Here is a 19,200-nt window from a genome sequence, read left to right on the forward strand (position 1 = left end):
AGCACGAGGAAGAGCGAAGATTGTTTCAAAAACGAAGACGATGTTAGGATTGCTGTCGGAGATAGATTGCATTTCCTGCGTAATCATTATTACAATGAGAATGTCGTGCAAGGAGCTAACTTTTACTGATTCAATAAGTTATATCTTATGCAGTTCTGCGGATTAAGTTTTTTCCTCTTAAAATCACTTATATCTCAAATCTAAAAGTTGCCACAATGGATATCGAGGTCAAACGTTGTAGAATAGCACTATTTCATACAATGCAAAAGTGCTGATTTCAGGCTTTGCCCGACCAACATTTTTTGTAAATTTGCCAAGATCTCTTTGTTAATTGACTGATTTTTAACTATTTGTAATTAAATTCTTTATCTGTGCTTATATATATATATATACTTGAAAATAAATTAGCAAAGAACATTTGTTATTTTTAAGTAGATGGGTAGAGTAAACTTTATAATCAAGCATTTTAGTTTCTTTTTGTTTTAAATAAAACTGTAAACTTATTCTTCAATAATTATTCAATACAGCAGCCTGCGTAAATATCAGAAAATTAAAGACGCTTTTAAATTTTTCATTTCTATCAGACTTTTAAACATCATTGATACACATAAACATGAAAACAAAGAGAAACTGAAAATTAATTGTTTCTGTAATTCTGCAATTGTAAACTTAATTCGAAAAAAGGCTTGGTAGCAATCATATCCTAAATAGAAAATTGGTTTCCATTGTATTGATATAAACGCCGACTCCGGTAAAAAGTTCTGTATTTAAATATGTTGAAGAGAAATTATATTTTAATTACTTCATCAAACAAACCCGGCTTTAATAAAGATTCAAAAGTTGTTTTACATTAAAATATACTATATCCGGTTGTTGTTTCCATTAAAATATACTATATCCGGTTGTTGTTTCCATTAAAATATGCTATATCCGGTTGTTGTTTCCATTAAAATATACTTTATCCGATTTTTATTTCCATTAAAATATACTATATCCGGTTGTTGTTTCCATTAAGCAGTAATCTCTGTTTATCTGTTTGTATATTCAATCCTAACTCAGGAAGCTCTTGATCGATTTGCCTCAAATTAATTGTGGAACTCGAGAGAACCACGGGATTATTCTTAGTTTGGTTTTAAAATTCTATGTTTAGTAGGTGTACTTTTATAGGGGAAAATTCAGGCAAAGTTGGGCCCCCAAGCTATTGCTTTTTAAATCTTTATACATCGTTTACTTTAAAGTCACATTTTTAAAACTGCTCTAGTAAATTTAAAACTAAATGGACTGTACAAATCGTAGTAATTTCAACTGTCTTTTGTGTTCAGATATTTAGCTTATAGGATGGAATTCGTATAATAAATCCGAATAGGAAAAAACTGGAATATATGGAAACTACATTTAATTAATAGCAATGTGTATTCGATGTTCTTATAAAGCAACTAGTTTTACCACAATGCTTAAACTAAACCTTTATGGGCCCCTGCAATGTAATAAGAACAGGGCTGTATATTTTTCATTTATTTATAAAAACTAACTGAAGACCCGGCGTTTTCCGTCGAAAAAAAACTTTGAGAAAATTTTTTTTATCTTATGTCACCCCAAGACTACCCATGAGTGATCACAAAAAATTTCAGCCAATTCGGTCCAGTCGTTTGGCCGGCCAGAGGGAACATATATACGAATGTATTGTTTTATTATATAGAAGAAGATGAGCTTTTTAAGATGGTTTGTTAAGGGGAAAATAAAAAAAAATTATTTTTTATCTCCTAGTTTTTTTCGAAGTTTCCGCGGACTGCATAACCCTGTAAAAAATATCTGTTTTTAAATTGTGGATCAAAAGAAATATTTCGAAAAGGGGGAAAGGGGCAAAAATATGAGTGGCAAAACTAATATACACCCCTGTATAAGAAAGGAAAAGTTTCCATCATGTTAAGAGCAAATAATTATGATAAAGATCTATAAAAAAAGTTCGCAGAGTTGTTTTAATATTTTTGTTTCAAATATTCAGTTTATGTGTACTGTGGAATCATTTAAACTGTATTTAAACTTGACACTCAGATTCATTAAGTTAAACGTTCAAAATATTTTTATTCAAGTTTAATAATAAAAACAAATAAAATCCAAGTTTTAAAGTAGTTAATTCAATATTAAAAGATATGTTTTTAATAAAAAAAATTCAATATTACATTTGCACTCACAAAAAAGTGTTTTAAGACGGCTCGCATTGAATAATTATTATTCTCAGTTGAAGTCAATTAGTGGTTATCATTCAACCTCTCACAGAAATTAGAGAAATTATGAAAACAATTTCCTTATATTCTAAATATTATCTATAATAATATGAAAATTTTGACATTTGTATTTTTCATCGGGCTATCTAAGTATGGTAAGACATTAAAGTTTATATACAATCTATTTTTTTAAACGTTGATTACAAAACTCTGAGTAGAAAAAGTGAGTAATTTAATTTCTAGAGGGACAATGTTAAGTGTCTATTGTTAACTTTACAAAAAAAACATCAAAAATGATAAAAAAGGTTTTCTAATTAAGAGGCCATTTCACGGTCATTTAGATATCCAAGTTCAAATTCAGTAAGTGTTCACTTGGAATTTAGGTTTCATTTTAAATTCCATATTAAAACTTTTATTCATGATTTTTTACGTTTCTTCTATTTTATACTTTGTGTCTATACTTTGTATTTATAAATAACTCAGTTGTTGGTAGCTTAAGATTGTTAATAATTACTGTTTAGGAGTTGAAAGTAAGAAAAAGTTTGATATATTGAACACAGGAAGGTAATAAAAAAAGTGGGTTTTTTTGTGTTTTTACTCCAACCCGCCAATGCTTACTTCGAATGAATTTTTTGCAAAAAAATTAAATATTTAACAAATATTTTACAAAGAGTAAAACCAATATAAATTCAAAGAAAAATAATTAACTTAAACAACTAACTGATTTGAACAACTATCTGATTTGAACAACTAACTGATTTGAACAACTAAAAGAGGACTCCAACTGATTTCTTGCTTATTGGTATCTTTTAAACAATTTTAAAGTTTTCAAATTTTCTTTTTAACTTGTTTTATATCGTTGAATTTGTAGATATTTAAAACTATCGGAACAATACGAGTTTCTAAAAGAAATCAGTGAATTAGCTGAGGACACAGTACAGCTAGAGGTAAGCAATTAACAAAAAGTAAAATTTAACATTTTTTGTACAATAATGTCGATTTAAACAAAATTTTAAAATCTTGGCCCATTTATTAATCTCTCGGTGCAATTTTTTTGGAGTCAAATATTATATTTAATTTCACTTCCAGAAGAAAGACTCACTTACTGTTAGTTAAACTTTGAGTGTCTATTACTATATAGAGTACTTTTTTTGCTTTAGTTTAGTATTACATAGGTTATAGGGAATACATACATCGAGGGGAAAGATTATCAAAATGATATTTACTTGGTGACCATTGGGAACAATTCAGGTAGTGAAAAGTTTTATTGATTTAAAGTGTTTATCATTATTTAATCTGCGGAAATGCATGTAATTAAATTGATAACTTTACAAATAAGCGGTTTTACATTAAAAAATATTCTCAGCTTTTAGCAAGAAAAATGCGGATTTCTCAGCAGACAAAGATTTAAAGGATTCAGTTATCCATGCCAAATATGGAGGGTAATTTGAAATCCCGTCTACTGTCCCTTTCAAATTGGAATTTAAAAGTATAAGTAAAATGTTCAGATTATGTTGTTTTCTTTGATTGTGGAAACCATGCCAGGGAATGGATTAGCAGTGCTGTTTGTCTTTATCTTATTCAGGTCAAATCTTTGAAAAGAATCTCTTCAAGCAAAGGGCAAAACTAGGCCTATAACTCCTAGGCTTATAGTCGGATATCCAACAAAAACTTTCGCCCATAGGATTACTTTAACAAAAGATAATTTGCCAAGTACCACATCAAATACATTTGAGTAATGCCATAATGTCGTCTTCCTTTTCCATTGTTTTCTGGTTATCACTGTAGCGCGCTGAAAGCATTTAAAGCAGCTAAATTTTCAAAATGAATAAAAAAATAAAACAAATTTTTAACAAACAAAATTTTCTAAATCTTCTAAATAAATAAAAATTTAGGAGTTAGCATCAGTGTTTGAAAATGCAGATGAACATTCTGAGGTTAGTTTGTATCGTTAAATATCGTTGTTAGTGGCAAACAATATAATTCAGGATGTGCTGCTTAAATTTCAATATGATATTTATTTTCTTATTATAGTGGCAAACACTGTAATTTTAGAATGTGCTGCTTAACTATCAATGGTATTAACTGTCTTATTAGTGGCAAACAATCAATGGTATTAATTGTCTTATTAATGGAACACAATGTAATTTTAGAATGTGCTGCTTAACTATCAATGGTATTAATTGTCTTATTAATGGAACACAATATAATTTTAGAATGGAATGCTTAACTATTAATGGTATTAATTGTCTTATTAGTGGCAAACACTGCAGTTTTAGAATGTGCTGCTTAACTATCAATGGTATAAATTGTCTTATTAATGAAACACAATGTAATTTTAGGCTGTAATGCTTAACTATCAATGGTATAAATTGTCTTATTAATGGAACACAATGTAATTTTAGAATTTAATGCTTAACTATCAATGGTATTGTCTTATCAATGGAACACAATGTAATTTTAGAGTGTGATGCATAACTATCAATGGTATTAATTGTCTTTTTAATGGAACACAATATAATTTTAGAATGTAATGCGTAACTATTAATGGTATAAATTGTCTTATTAATGGAACACAATATAATTTTAGAATGTGATGCTTAACTGTCGATGGTATTAATTGTCTTATTAATGGAACACAATGTAATTTTAGAATGGTTCAAATTGTCTTATTAGTGGCAAACACTGTAACTTTAGAATGTGCTGCTTAACTATCAATGGTATAAATTGTCTTATTAATGGAACACAATGTAATTTTAGAATGGTTCAAATTGTCTTATTAGTGGCAAACACTGTAACTTTAGAATGTGCTGCTTAACTATCAATGGTATAAATTGTCTTATTAATGGAACACAATGTAATTTTAGGCTGTAATTCTAAACTATCAATGGTATAAATTGTCTTATTAATGGAACACAATGTAATTTTAGAATGTAATGCTTAACTATCAATGGTATAAATTGTCTTATTAATGGAACACAGTGTAATTTTAGAATGTGCTGCTTAAATATTAATGGTATAAATTGTCTTGTTAATGGAACACAATGTTATTTTAGAATGTAATGCTTAACTATCAATGGCAGTTTATCCCTGTTCTGAATCCTGATGGTTATCATCTTTCACATGTCAAAGGTCAGCTTTCAACTCAAGGGACTGTTCACTTGATTTTCGAAGACTCTTCGCTTATGATGATCATGACACATTTATTAAAATTGTATGACAATGTACAAAGTGACCCTCTCCCCCCTTCCTTATGTTAACAAATGATTGGTTTGCTTAGTTGTATTTTATAAATTCAGATGGTGTTATTCAATTTCAAGCAAAACATTTTGGATTTCTATAGAGTCTCATGAAAATCTACACAGCTAAAAATATATACAAGCTTTTGGACATCGTTTTTAGGTCGAAAACATCAATATTTTTTTTTCACTTTTATGAGGCTCGCAAAAAATCCGAGAATTATTTTATTTAAAAATTGTTTGTTACATGAGTTTACTTTGATACACTATGCATCGTAATAATAAACAATAAACGAAAAAATTTAAAAATATTTTGTTTCATAATTTTAGTCTGAGTTTAAATTTTTAAATAAAAAACAACTTTTACAACATCAAATTTTGCCTTGGGTCAGAAATGTTTTTTGAAAATTTGAAAATGTCCATACAAATTCAACTCAGATCGTAAACAAATCAATTTAATTCCAAACAAATCATCTGGATATTACAAACAATTGTCATCGATTATTTTTAGACGCATTCATTTTTAAATTGATTTGTTTACGATCCGAGTTGAGTGTTAAGTTGCATCTTTCCGAATTTGTATGGACGCTGCGTTCTTCGGTGTGAGTCATGAATGATTTGTCTGAAATTAAATTGATTTTTTGACGGTCTGAGTCGTATGTTGCAATTTTCTCAATTTGTATGGGCGCTACGTTCTTCAGTATGAGACGCCTTGAACAATTTTCTCCTTATAGACGCAACAGATAGAAGTAAGATTAGTAGCGATCAAAAGCGCTTTTTTATCGCATTAAGCCTATACCCCCTTTCATTTTTTGCGAACACTCCCTTCAATGTGTACTGTGTAGACCGAATGCAGAGGAAAAATGGCCGTCCTGTCTCCTCGATGAATTTGACCCAGGAGCAAAATGATGCTTGCAGGAAACTAGGCAAATCTTATTAATGTTTAATTTTTAATAATATATTATTTTTATGTTTTTCCAAGTTGTTTATTTTTTATATTTAAAAAAGGTATACTGCAGGTGTGTACAACTTAATTTTTGTAATTTGAGTTGTTAATACAAAATCAGGTTACATAGAAATAGAGTATTATCATAATTATTTTAAAATATTCAAAAGTAAATTTTTTTTAATAGTATGTTTTTTAAACTTTTTAAAAAATATTTGTTTGAATAATTTACCAATATTTTTTAAACTTTAAAGTTGGCTTTAGTATGATTTAACTGTAGATGTGATGTTCACCCAGACGAGTGCAGGAAATATTTAAATCAGAGAATTAATAAAATTCAAATTTAATCTGAGCTGGGAACTTTTGAATGGTGGATATCGGGATTAATGCTTGATCCACTCTTTTTCTTAATCTCAAGATTAGATAATGCTTGTTCTCCATGCACTTGATATTAATCTCCAGAGCTGAAAACTTTAGAATGTGATATCCGTAATCCCGATCTGTTAATTAATCTGGAGATTAAATCCATGAGGACAACAAGCAATCTTTAATCTGAAGATTAAGAAAAAGAGTGGATTAAGCATTAATCCCGATATCCACCATTCTAAAGTTCCCAGCTCTGGAGATTAAATTCATGAGGACAACAAGCAATACTTAACCTGGAGATTAAAAAAAAGAGTGGATCAAACATTAATCCCGATATCCACCATTCTAAAGTTTCCAGCTCTGTTCAAATCAAAAGTAACACACTTTTTGTTTAAACATTTGTTTTGGTTTATACTGTGTATATTGTATAAAGTTTAAACCAAATGTGTAAAAAATGTCATAACTGAGCTGGTTATCATTGAAATAAGGTGTTTTGTAAAACTTGTATACATACTAACCATATTTACCGATAACCATTATGAATTTTAACTCTTGGCCTGAAAGTCGCCATTTTCGATTGTTCTCAAATTTTCGGGAATTTTTGTTTAAATTCATGCGTTTTTTTTAAATAGGGTAATTTGAGTTGCTAAAAAAATGTGAGCCCAATTAGTTCAGCAGTTTTGGCGTTTATTGGATAGAAACAAACAAACAGACAAGCCTCATTTTTTATAGATTGGAATGATTTAAATTGATCTGAACATGAAGTGGGGTGGATTTGAACAGAAATTTTCCTGGTGGTTTTGGTAAAGGTAACCAGAGGTATAAATTAAAATAAGATTAGATAAATATTTTCTTAGAATTTTTGGACATTATTATCTGAGTTAGGAACTTATAAATACAAAAAAAATATAGTTAAAATAGATATGGTTGCAGTTAAACTATTTACATCTCTTTTTGGACAAAGTCATACTTCGCGTTTTTCTTTATTTGAAATATGAAGTTTTATCAGGCTCAAAATAAATTTAAAAAAAAATTTAATTCTTACAGGGAAAGATATTGTGCATTAGTTAAATCATATCAACGGTTAAAAATATGCAAATTGACAATTTTATTAGATAAGAACAATTTTTAACTCCAATCCGACTTTGAACAGAGAAAAGTACGATTAATGTACGACTGTAGATCATTGATCTAACTTTCTCTAGTTTTTTAAATTTCCAACTCCATCTTTGTTTCACCCTAAAGTCAGAAATACATGATTTTCTAAAATTACAAATCATGGGGCTCGAAAGTCGAAATTCTATTATTTATTAAGAGAAATAACTAATTGAGATCAGCAGCGTATTTTAACCAGCCGTAACTAATTTAAATAGCTTGACCTGGATCTCGACTCTCTATATTCTATTAGTTGAAATCTCTGAATATATGTTAATTTAACATTATCTATAGGTTTGTGAGAGAGAGTAATCTACCCTGTTTTGAAATGTATCGTGGAGCTCATGGTAAAATAATAGTTTTTGTAATTTGTATAAATTTAGGTTTCGATTTCCTCCGGGTTCAATATGGTTCGGTTAAGCCCTAGAATGGAACCTTACCTTAAACTGTTAAGAAAGATATATACCATCATAAACTTTTGGAAACTAAGGCGAAATCTTTCTTACAAGGACTACAAGTGTAATTTCAAGTTTATGCAAAGATCGTAAAGATCTGATTTACAATCTTACCCTTAAAACCTTCATCTGGATAATAATTAGGAAGATATTTTCGTTTTTAGATGTTTAAAGGTGATTAATTCTGATAATTCCTATATGCTTTACTGCAGTAGAAATGCGCAAGTCACTTCTGTAGTGAAACTCTGATTGAAAATAATCAATTTATAAACATTGAAATCTAATTCATTCTCTATCAGATAAAGCTTTAAAGTGTTACCGTGAAATTACAATTTCAGTCCTTTTAACCCATTTTCAATATCTATCTATCCACTAGATGCTACACATGTGCAGTCTACGTTCTGGAAGGCATGTACGGGTTCAAATTGATCCTGAAGAAATTGAAAACTCTAAGGGGGGGGGAAGGGCGGGTTACTGTTTTAATATTCGAATCAAACACACAAGCATTTTGTACATTGTAACATAAATTAGATGTAAATCAGCAATATTTCATTTTAAAAATTCTCATAGATAATCTAAGATGTAATTGCTAATTAATCTCTAATTAGATAAAATTTCTTAGAAATATAATTTTTATAATTTATAAAACTATTTTGTACTTTATCATTCTTCCTCAATTTAAGGTATTTTCAAAATACTTTTTTTTCAAATGAAATGAAAATAAAATTAAAATCAACTTTTTATTTTGATTTCTGCCTTGTTTCAAAGCTCATTTGATCTAGAAATAGCCATTGAAATAAGACAGTACACAAACGTCTAATAAAATTATCTATAACACTATTATTTTGGCACGACGTGCTATAAAGTTTTTGGACATAAATTTTCTTTATATCTCGAAGGTTCTCGCATTTTTAGATTACATTAGATTTTTTTAAATTAAATTTAAGAAGGCTTGTCCTTCTTGATAAAGAGAAAATGTCTTTCCAAAAACTTTATAACACTGCGAACCAAAATAACAGTGTTATAAATATAGTTATTATGTATTTCTTTGCTTTCAGCTCTGTCAGAGCCTGAAACTTTAGCTCTTGATAAACACATCAGGTAATATTTATATTTTTACTGCCAGAAAATAAGGAAAATGACTTATGCCATGAAAGAACCTAAGAAAGTTGTCTTCCTATATTTCTGAGTTGTCTGGCTATTACTGTAAATACGGTCTCTTGCTCTTTACACTGTGTCATATCTGAATTGAGCAACTGTCCCCATATAAACTTGATTGAAATAAACCCTCAAATGGAACAAAAAAAATGCATATTGCACATATATTTACACACGAAACAATAAAATGATACGAGTTAGTAAAAAACTTATGATTATTGAGAACGCATATTTGAATATTCGCCTCTCTGCTGAATAATGAGCTGATCGACTGCCTGGACGGAGATCTAGTACAGAACTGCCGTTTTCCCCTGTTTCATGTTGGATTCCCGTTATATTCCCTGTTATCTTGGGATGCCCCGCTATCTCCCTAGCGTTATATTCTCTGTTATCTCAGGTTATTGAACCAATGCCCCGCTATCTCCCTAACGTTATATTCCCTGTTATCTTGGGTTATTGAACCAATGCCCCGCTATCACCCTAGCGTTATATTCTCTGTTATCTTGGGTTATTGAACCAATGCCCCGCTATCTCCCTAGCGTTATATTCCCTGTTATCCATGGGTTATTGAACCAATGCCCCGCTATCTCCCTAACGTTATATTCCCTGTTATCTTGGGTTATTGAACCAATGCCCCGCTATCTCCCTAACGTTATATTTCCTGTTATCTTGGGTTATTGAACCAATGCCCTGCTATCTCCCTGGTATTACATTTAGGACGCCAATCTAATGAAATAGCTGAGCTTGGCTTTATTGTATTAATAGAATTATACACAACGATACATGTTTCTCCGGTATGATTCTTGAACAGGGATATTCATTTTCATGAATACTTATTCACACCCAGGAGCGTATACAGGGGGTGCGGAAGGACCTTCGCCCCCCCCCCGGGATTTCAGAATAGCTTCTCAATAGCACTTGAGGGAAAGAAAACCTAGTGCAAAACAGGAAAAATGTCTATCTTAAAAAAAAAAATTTTGTTCCGAAATAATCTAGCACCCCCCTCACTTAAGTCCTGTATCCGCCCCTGTTCACACCCCTTTTGACAATAATCATTTATTCTGACGCCATAGTAATTTCGAGAGACCCTCAATTTAAAGATTCAAGAGTTGGGCATTATTTTTATCCGTTCTAAACATTCAAGGTTATGTATGGGTTTCAATAGATTTAAGAAAAATCTGTGAAAACTAAAATGTTCATATCTTCTTTCAGAGTCAACATTTTTCCTTGTGTCATAAGAACATACTTTAAGAGCTCCAGATTCTCCTGAAAACAAAAAAAACGAAATAGTAAACAAACAAAAAAAACTATGCCCAATTTATTTTAAGTGTGGCATGTCCTATGTACCAATACCGCTACTATAAACCTCTGTCTGAGTAATAATTACAAAGATATCTTCCTTTTTCTATCTTAAAAAGCGTTTATTTCTCTGAAGCTAGGAAAATGATATATCATTCAACAAAATTGTAAAGGGTATCATGGGGAATCAGACATATAAATGGAGGGGATGACTTGAAATTGTATCTAAATTCTCTTTAATCAATCAAACCTATATAATCATAAATACCTTAGTTCCCTGGATGATAAAGTTCTTGCAGCAATATCCATTCATTCTTACGGGAAGGAGATTTATTATCCACAGGTTAATATCCATTCGTTCTTACGGGAAGGAGATTTATTATCCACAGGTTAATATCCATTCATTTTTACGGGAAGGAGATTTATTATCCACAGGTTAATATCCATTCATTCTTACGGGAAGGAGATTTATTATCCACAGGTTAATATCCATTCATTTTTACGGGAAGGAGATTTATTATCCACAGGTTAATATCCATTCATTCTTACGGGAAGGAGATTTATTATCCACAGGTTAATATCCATTTATTCTTACGGGAAGGAGATTTATTATCCACAGGTTAATATCCATTCATTCTTACGGGAAGGATGTTTATTATCAATAGGTTAATTTCCAATCATTCTTACGGGAAGGAGATTTATTATCCACAGGTTAATATTCATTCTTTCTTTGGGGAAGGAGATTTATTATCCACAGGTTAATATCCATTTATTCTTACGTGAAGGAGATATTTATTCACAGGTTAATATCCATTGATTCTTACGGGAAGGAGATTTATTATCCACAGGCTAATATCCCTTCATACTTACGGGAAGGAGATTTATTATCCACAGGTTAATATCCATTTATTCTTACGTGAAGGAGATATTTATTCACAGGTTAGTATCCATTCATTCTTACAAGAAGGATATTTACTATCCACAGTCTAAGTAAACATGAAATCGAAAAAAAATCTGTATTTTCGTCATTTATTCTCATGCTTTGTGGACAACATTGTATTATAATGTTTATTCTCTTTAATAACATGAATACGAATATTTAGGGCTGGTTACCAGATGATCACAAAAATCAGATTAAAGGGGAGAATAAAACTCTTCTAACAGATTTTGCTGATGCTTTCAACGAGAAACTAAAATTTGTGTAAGAAAATACATTAATATTTTTATTTTATTTTATTTTTTTACAACTGACATTTGTAGGGAGATACTTTATATTGACTAAAAACGTTTAATACGGGGGTTCTATTTTTTAGAGTTTATAATGCGGCAAAACTTTATAGAGTTGGGAATGCGGCAAAACCATCGAGATATTAGTAATAGAGGGGGCATCTGGAATTTTAGACTTCTTGTTGTACAGCCACTGTACACAATGACCCGATCAGAAATTCTACCTGGGGGGGATCATAATTCGTAGATCAGTTTTGAAAGTTATTGTTTAAAAGTGAAAGCAAAGAAAACAAGCCCATATGATTTTTGTATAAAAATGAGACATGACAAATAGACAAAAAAAATAAAATCCTTCTCCTTAACCCTATCTCTGCTGGGGTACTTGAGAACCAGAATATGCTTGGAAAAAAGTTTCCGGCAAAAAAGTCCTAAAATTTCACACTATGATACATCGTTGTTTACACAATTTTTGACACTACAATATCTCATAGTTGAAAAATATTAAAATTAACTGAGCCCAAAACTTAAGACAGGGTATCGTTCTGAAAACCAGTTTTGTAACCCGGGTTTCACAAATGGGTTTAACCAGTTTTGTGGATATCGATATTTTTGTTTTGAAATATTGTTTTATTTAGTTTCATCATATTTTACCATTTTTTCGAATCTCTTAAATAAAAATCTACACAAATAATAAGACCCCAAAAAGGAAACCCGGGAGTTTCGTTCAACGATACTCTTTTAAATTTCGGGCTCTGTCCACTCAATACCGTACAAATAGATGTACTTAGGATTAAACCCACTGTACTCTATGATACCAACTCAGTCATAAGGAAACATTTTTCGACAAATTTCACTGTACAGTATAAACCTAGCCAGGCAAAATTAGGAGAGTTATGCCCGCCCCCTGGGCAAAACTAATTAGAGTTTGTAATGCGGCAAAACTATTTAGAGTTGCTATTGAGGCAAAACTATGTAGAGTTGGTAATGCGGCAAAACTGTTCAGAGTTGGTAATGCGGCAAAACTAATTAGAGTTGGTAATGCGGCAAAACTATTTAGAGTTGCTATTGAGGCAAAACTTTTTAGAGTTGGTAATGCGGCAAAACTATTTAAAGTTGGTAATGCTGCAAAACTATTTAGAGTTGGTAATGCGGCAAAACTATCTAGAGTTGGTAATGCTGCAAAACTATTTAGGGTTGGTAATGCGGCAAAACTATTGGGAGAGGAGGAGCTAGAGGGAGGTGGAAGTGATGATTACTATTATATGACTAAGGTAATACATTTGTTACAAATTACAATTTACACCAAAGTTCGGTAACTTTTCCCTACCGTGAGTTAATTTACAAACACTACACAAAATAAAATTTAATTTGAGAATGTATGTCCCTTAGATTTAATGTCAAATGATGAAGTAAATTGGAAATGTCACCACTCTATGGTTCCCTCGACCAATTTTGTCTGAAATCATCCCTTTGACAAATAAGTTAATTTTCTAAATTTTTGAAGATTATTTTTTTTAAAATAATAATCTTTTTTTTTAGAATATAAATCTAACATACACCATTGAGCTGGATCCCCATGTAGGTAAATATTTTCTTGGACATCATTTGTTTCATCTGAGCTGAAAACTTTAGAATGGTGGATATCAGGATTAAGGCTTAAACCACTCTTTTTCTTGATATCCAGTTTAAATATTGCTTGTTCTCCACATGAATTTAAACTCCAGAGAAGCAACATTATCTGACAATTGGATATTTCATTCTAAAGTTTTCAGCTCAGTTCAAATTGTAAAGTAATGTTGATTAGTTTTTTAAATAATATTTCAAGCTGATTTATGTTCTTCAGATGACTATGCTACTTCTTTCGAGCTCTCCCCTACGGAGATACCAGACGTAGGTAAAACAATTACGAAGTTTTCAGAAGTATTTCTGAACTCTCCCCTACGGAGATACCAGACGTAGGTAAAACAATTACGAAGTTTTCAGCAGTATTTCTGATTTAAAATGACTGTTAAGCTTGCTTGTGGAAGGCTTTTTCACAGCGGTATACCCCTTAAAACTTTATCTGATCAATAATGAGGAAGTTTTTAAATTTTAAAATTTCAATGGATACTGAAGCGCAAAAATCCGCAGAAATCACATGTTGGGGAAACCACAATTGAATGTATTAAATTTTAAAATCTCTTGTATGAATATATGAATATGCCATTTTATAAATGTATTATTAAAATTATTATCTTTAAAGAAGAAATAGTTTTTAATTGTGTTTTTACTATTAGGTGCCAAGGTATGGAATGCTATAAAGTTAATGGCAGAAAAACTGGAAGAACTGTATCCGCAATAAATGCGCCATTATTTTTTTAATCTAAATCTGAAAAAAAAATTCCAAACCAAATACAAATTTTATAAATGCATGTATTTTTGTTTATAAAATAACGCAACTATATTCTACATAAATCAATATAAATAAAAATATTCAGCACTGGGTAACTACATAGCTATATTGGTCTTAACAGCTAACAGCGTGTGAATTAATCAGTTTAAATTACTGGGTTGGCTTCCAATAACAAGCAATCGAAAATATGTTTCTCAGTAGAGGACATTTTTACAATCATAAATATTTAGTTTTAGGTTTTACAAAATTATTAAGGACTTATCTACAGTGAGGCCCATAAAACTGTGGAATAGGAAGACGACTGTTAGACTCAAGTTCTGATTTTAAATATTCCAATGAACATAAAACACAGCAATTGTGTTGTGTTCACAGAGCCATTACACATGAATTCGTTTTCATTTTCAAGCTTAGCTAGTAAAAGTATTCGCTTTATAACAACATCAAATACACATGAAGATTGCTAAAGTTATTCCCATTCATCAGTTTTATGGCTCTTAAAATATGTTTTGTTTATCTGTTTGTATCCAAAAATCGTTGAAACGGCTAAACCGATTGGGCACAAATTTTTTTTAAACCGGGGAACGAGTATGGCTTGTTGAAATGGAAGATCTTGCCAGAAAAAAAATATAAATATTACAATTTTTCCAAATCCATTAATTTAACAGAAAATTCTTGAAATTTGTTGTTAAGAACGTTGAAAAATGACAGGTTGGAAAGATAAAATTGTAACTAGAAAAGTCTAGTATTGTATATGTAATATACATCCTACAAATATTTGGCATGAAAATCTGCAAAATTGTTACTGTTTTTGTTTAAGAAAAGACGAAAAAATAATGCTCGTTTAGTTAAAGCAACAATGAAAGCTGATTAAGAATGACACAATGCGCCTAAGATTCCTTATACACATTTTTTTATTTAAATAAACAGCTTAATAAATATCTTTCTTATAATTTACTAAATTAAAATCTTAAGCCTGGATAATTAGAATTGAATTAAATCAAACTATCAAAGACAACTTCACAATTGAAAAGCCGGTTTTAATGATGATTTTAAGAACGTGGATTTAACTGACAAAACGTGAAGTATATTTACATAAATATTTTTGTGATGAAGCAATCTCCTCAGCAACTAAGTCAAATTATTATGGGAAAAATTAAATTCTTCCTTTCTCCAACTTTTAATTTATAACATTAGAAAAAAACATAAGTTTAGTGTAATGATCTCAACACTGATTATAAGATTTTTGGCAAAGCTTTTTCAAAATTGTGTCAGTTTTTAAAATTTTAGACATGCTAACCGAAAAACATACAACAAATGAAAATGTAGCTATCCAAAAGGTTCAAAATTTTAAATTTAAATTCAGAATGTGGTAAAAGAAAGTATGTTTTAGAGGAAAAATATTTCAAATCTGCAAATCTCCCCTCTTAACATTCAAATGTCTCCGTGATCAAAGGGACTGTAAAGGAAAAATTAAAGGGGGTATAGACTGAAACCTGAAAATCTCAGGAGTTGAACGATACCTATAAGATATCTATCTGATGTTCCTGTCTCGAGAAATTGACATAAAACTGAGTCAAAATTATACCAAAACGTATATATATGTAAGACATACTTCCATATCACGTGACCAGAACTCCCTCCAATAGCAGTGCAGTATACTGGTCACGTGATACAGAAGAATAATGCTGCAAAGCCATTGGTTGGAATTCTGGCGACATGATCCGAACGCATAAATATTATTATCAATTATTTCTATTGAAAATGAAAAATTGTTAAATTCAAATAAAATTAGGAGCAATCCTGAGTTTCTCAGACTCCTCTGTGATATCGTCATTTTCAGATTGGTTGCGTATTTGTTGAATATGATCTGTTTAATGATACGAATCTTATAAGAAATCTTACATATATACGTTTTGGTATCATTTTGAAACTGTTTTATTTCAATTTATCGAGACAGGAACATCAGGTAGAATTCTTATAGGTCACAATCATCTCCTGAGATTCTCAGGTTTCAGCCCTCTCCTTTTTCCTCTACAGTCCCTTTAAGAGATTGTTGTTCATTAATTTAAAGAACTAACACAATTGAAAATATATCTTGAGCGTTTTCACAAAAGTTTAATTTAAATTGTTTGATCTTGCCGTCTTCACATTTATAGTTAAGGACAACTGTCGTCTTCCAAACTATCAGAGAAATCTTGTCGTCTTCCTTACCATCAGAAGACTGTTGTCGTCTTCCTTACCATCAGAAGAATCTGGTCGTCTTCTTAACTAGTGGAGGTTTCCACAGCTAATTTCAGCTTTGCCTTCTGATCCTCAAGAAGGTCTTGAGAGTTGAACACCCCGAGAGTTTTTTTTATTCTGAAAATATTAAAAATATACATATTACAGGGTTATCCATGAAGAATGATCTTCAAAGGCAACAGTTCAAGTTCAGTTCAGTTCAGAATTAGTCTTGTACCTGAGGGCAGTCAGCCTGGAAGAGGGGTTTTCAAACCAACATTCTTTCATTATCTTCGTCATGAGTTTCAGAGACTAAAATTAATCCCTTTCATAATCTTTATCATTAGTTTCAGATACTAAATTTAACTCTTTCATAATCTTCGTCATTAGTTTCAGAGACTAAAATTAAACTCTTTCTTAATATTTATCATTAGTTTCAGAAACTAAAATTAAACGCTTTCAAAATCTTTATCATTAGTTTAAGAAACTAAAATTAAACTCTTTCATGATCTGTATCATTAGTTTCAGAAACTAAAATTAAACCTTTTCATAATCTTTATCATTAGTTTCAGAAACTAAAATTAAACCCTTTCATGATCTGTATGATTAGTTCAGAAACTAAAATTAAACGCTTTCAAAATCTTTATCATTAGTTTCAGAGACTAAAATTAAACTTTTCAATAATTTTTATCTTATTAGTTATAAAATCTTTCATAATCTTTATCATTAGTTAAACTAAAAAATAAACTCTTTCATACTCTGTATCATTAATTATAAACTGAAATTGAACTCTTTCATAATCTTTATCATTAGTTATAAACTGAAAATAAACTCTTTCATAATTTGTTTCATTTGTAATAAACTGAAATTAAACTCTTTCTTCCAATTATGATTCCCAATTTATTTCATTTATCTCTTTCTTTAAAAATTGCCATCAACGATAAACAACAATATCTTTATTAGCATAAGCAATAATGGTAGATATTAAGCCGGCCAAACACCAAAGCAGTTAACCCTTGATTTTTGTGCAAATTATATACCAAGTTTTAAAATAAAGGTTATTATTGGCTTAGTTTAACTTTTCCATAATACTTTTACCATAAATATATTTTCCATAATTACACTTGCCATGATATGTTTGCCATAAGTAACATTTACCATATATTACACTTGCTATAGTGTATCAAGTTACACTTGCTATAATGGTTACACTCGCCATAATTACAATTGATTATAGTTACAATTAACATTATGTAATACAATATAATATTTAGACAACTATAATTTTTAAACAACAATTAACAAATCTAATTAAGGACAGACAGCTCATTGAGCAATAAGATTAAGATACTGCTCTATTAAAAAACGTATTGCATTTTCATTGATTCTTTACCAAGCTCTTTCTTCCTGTATTAGTATTCATATCTCGCTAGTTGGGAATTTTAATGAGTAAATTTGGCGCATTTAACAAAATAATTAGATTTATAACTTTGTAAGAATTAGAAAATTATTAAGGCAAGATCTTGTGACAAAAGTATTTATGGCTAGTGTAATTATGGCAAATGTATTTATGGCAAAAGTATTTATGGCAAATGTAACTGAGCCCCATAATTTTGGAATTTTAAAATGAAGAATAAGTTATACTGTCCTTTTAAATTCTTTCTTCTTTACCTCATTTTGATTCCACTGTGTAGGACAAGATGGTCGAGTCTTTAAATCACAAACCACCTGAACAAAACCTTTAGATCACAAACCACCTGAACAAAACCTTTAGATCAAAAACCACCTGAACAAAACCTTTAGATCACAAACCACCTGAACAAAACCTTTATATTACAAACTACCTGAACAAAACCTTTAGATCTCAAACCATCTGAACTAAACCTTTAGATCAAAAACCACCTGAAGAAAACCTTTAGATCACAAACCACCTAAACAAAATCTTTAGATCACAAACCACCTGTACAAAACCTTTAGATCACAAACCACCTACTCAAAACCTTTAAATCTCAAACCATTTGAACTAAACCTTTAGATCACAAACCATCTGCTCTAAACTTTTAGATCACAAACCATCTGAACTAAACCTTTAGATCACAAACCATCTGAACTAAACCTTTAGATCTCAAACCATCTGAACAAAACCTTTAGATCACAAACCATCTGAACAAAACTTTTAAATCACAAACCACCTGAACTAAACCTTTAGATCACAAACTATCTGAACAAAACCTTTAGATCACAAACCATCTGAACTAAACCTTTCGATCACAAACCATCTGAACTAAACCTTTAGATCACAAACCATCTGAACAAAACCTTTAGATCTCAAACCATGTGAACAAAACCTTTAGATCACAAACCATCTGAACAAAACCTTTAGATCACAAACCACCTGAACAAAACCTTTAGATCACAAACCACCTGAACAAAACCTTTAGATCACAAACCACCTGAACAAAACCTTTAGATCACAAACCACCTGAACAAAACCTTTAGATCACAAACCACCTGA

The 19,200-nt window shown here is 30.5% G+C and overlaps 1 protein-coding gene and 1 long non-coding RNA gene across 3 annotated transcripts; one reads left to right on the plus strand and one right to left on the minus strand.

Annotated features, from left to right (window-relative positions):
• The first annotated feature begins 2,176 nt into the window (after positions 1 to 2,176).
• LOC111702049 (zinc carboxypeptidase A 1) lies at positions 2,177 to 14,484 on the plus strand. 2 transcript variants are annotated; one of them, XM_023473589.1, is made up of 18 exons: positions 2,177 to 2,383; positions 2,750 to 2,792; positions 3,100 to 3,175; positions 3,404 to 3,479; positions 3,737 to 3,813; positions 4,124 to 4,165; positions 5,285 to 5,360; positions 6,313 to 6,385; positions 6,694 to 6,720; positions 7,545 to 7,598; positions 8,229 to 8,281; positions 9,448 to 9,490; positions 11,120 to 11,189; positions 11,950 to 12,047; positions 13,266 to 13,344; positions 13,613 to 13,651; positions 13,917 to 13,967; positions 14,350 to 14,441. In XM_023473589.1, the coding sequence occupies exons 1-17, from the start codon at positions 2,338 to 2,340 to the stop codon at positions 13,965 to 13,967; spliced, it is 1,023 nt and encodes a 340-aa protein (XP_023329357.1). In that variant the 5' UTR covers positions 2,177 to 2,337; the 3' UTR covers positions 14,350 to 14,441. The 2 variants fall into 2 exon arrangements, with proteins under 2 accessions (XP_023329357.1, XP_023329346.1); XM_023473578.1 differs by having other exon boundaries at positions 2,178 to 2,383; positions 13,613 to 13,655; positions 14,350 to 14,484.
• Positions 14,485 to 16,732: 2,248 nt separating this feature from the next.
• LOC111702051 (uncharacterized) lies at positions 16,733 to 18,367 on the minus strand. Its single transcript, XR_002765335.1, has 3 exons — positions 18,357 to 18,367; positions 16,924 to 16,997; positions 16,733 to 16,823 (listed from the first exon to the last, which is right to left on the minus strand). It is a non-coding gene; the product is annotated as an uncharacterized LOC111702051 (long non-coding RNA).
• Between the last annotated feature and the right edge of the window lie 833 nt (positions 18,368 to 19,200).

This window comes from Eurytemora carolleeae, unplaced genomic scaffold, assembly GCF_000591075.1.
Source record: "Eurytemora carolleeae unplaced genomic scaffold, Eaff_2.0 scaffold23, whole genome shotgun sequence".
Lineage (NCBI taxonomy): Eukaryota > Metazoa > Arthropoda > Copepoda > Calanoida > Temoridae > Eurytemora > Eurytemora carolleeae.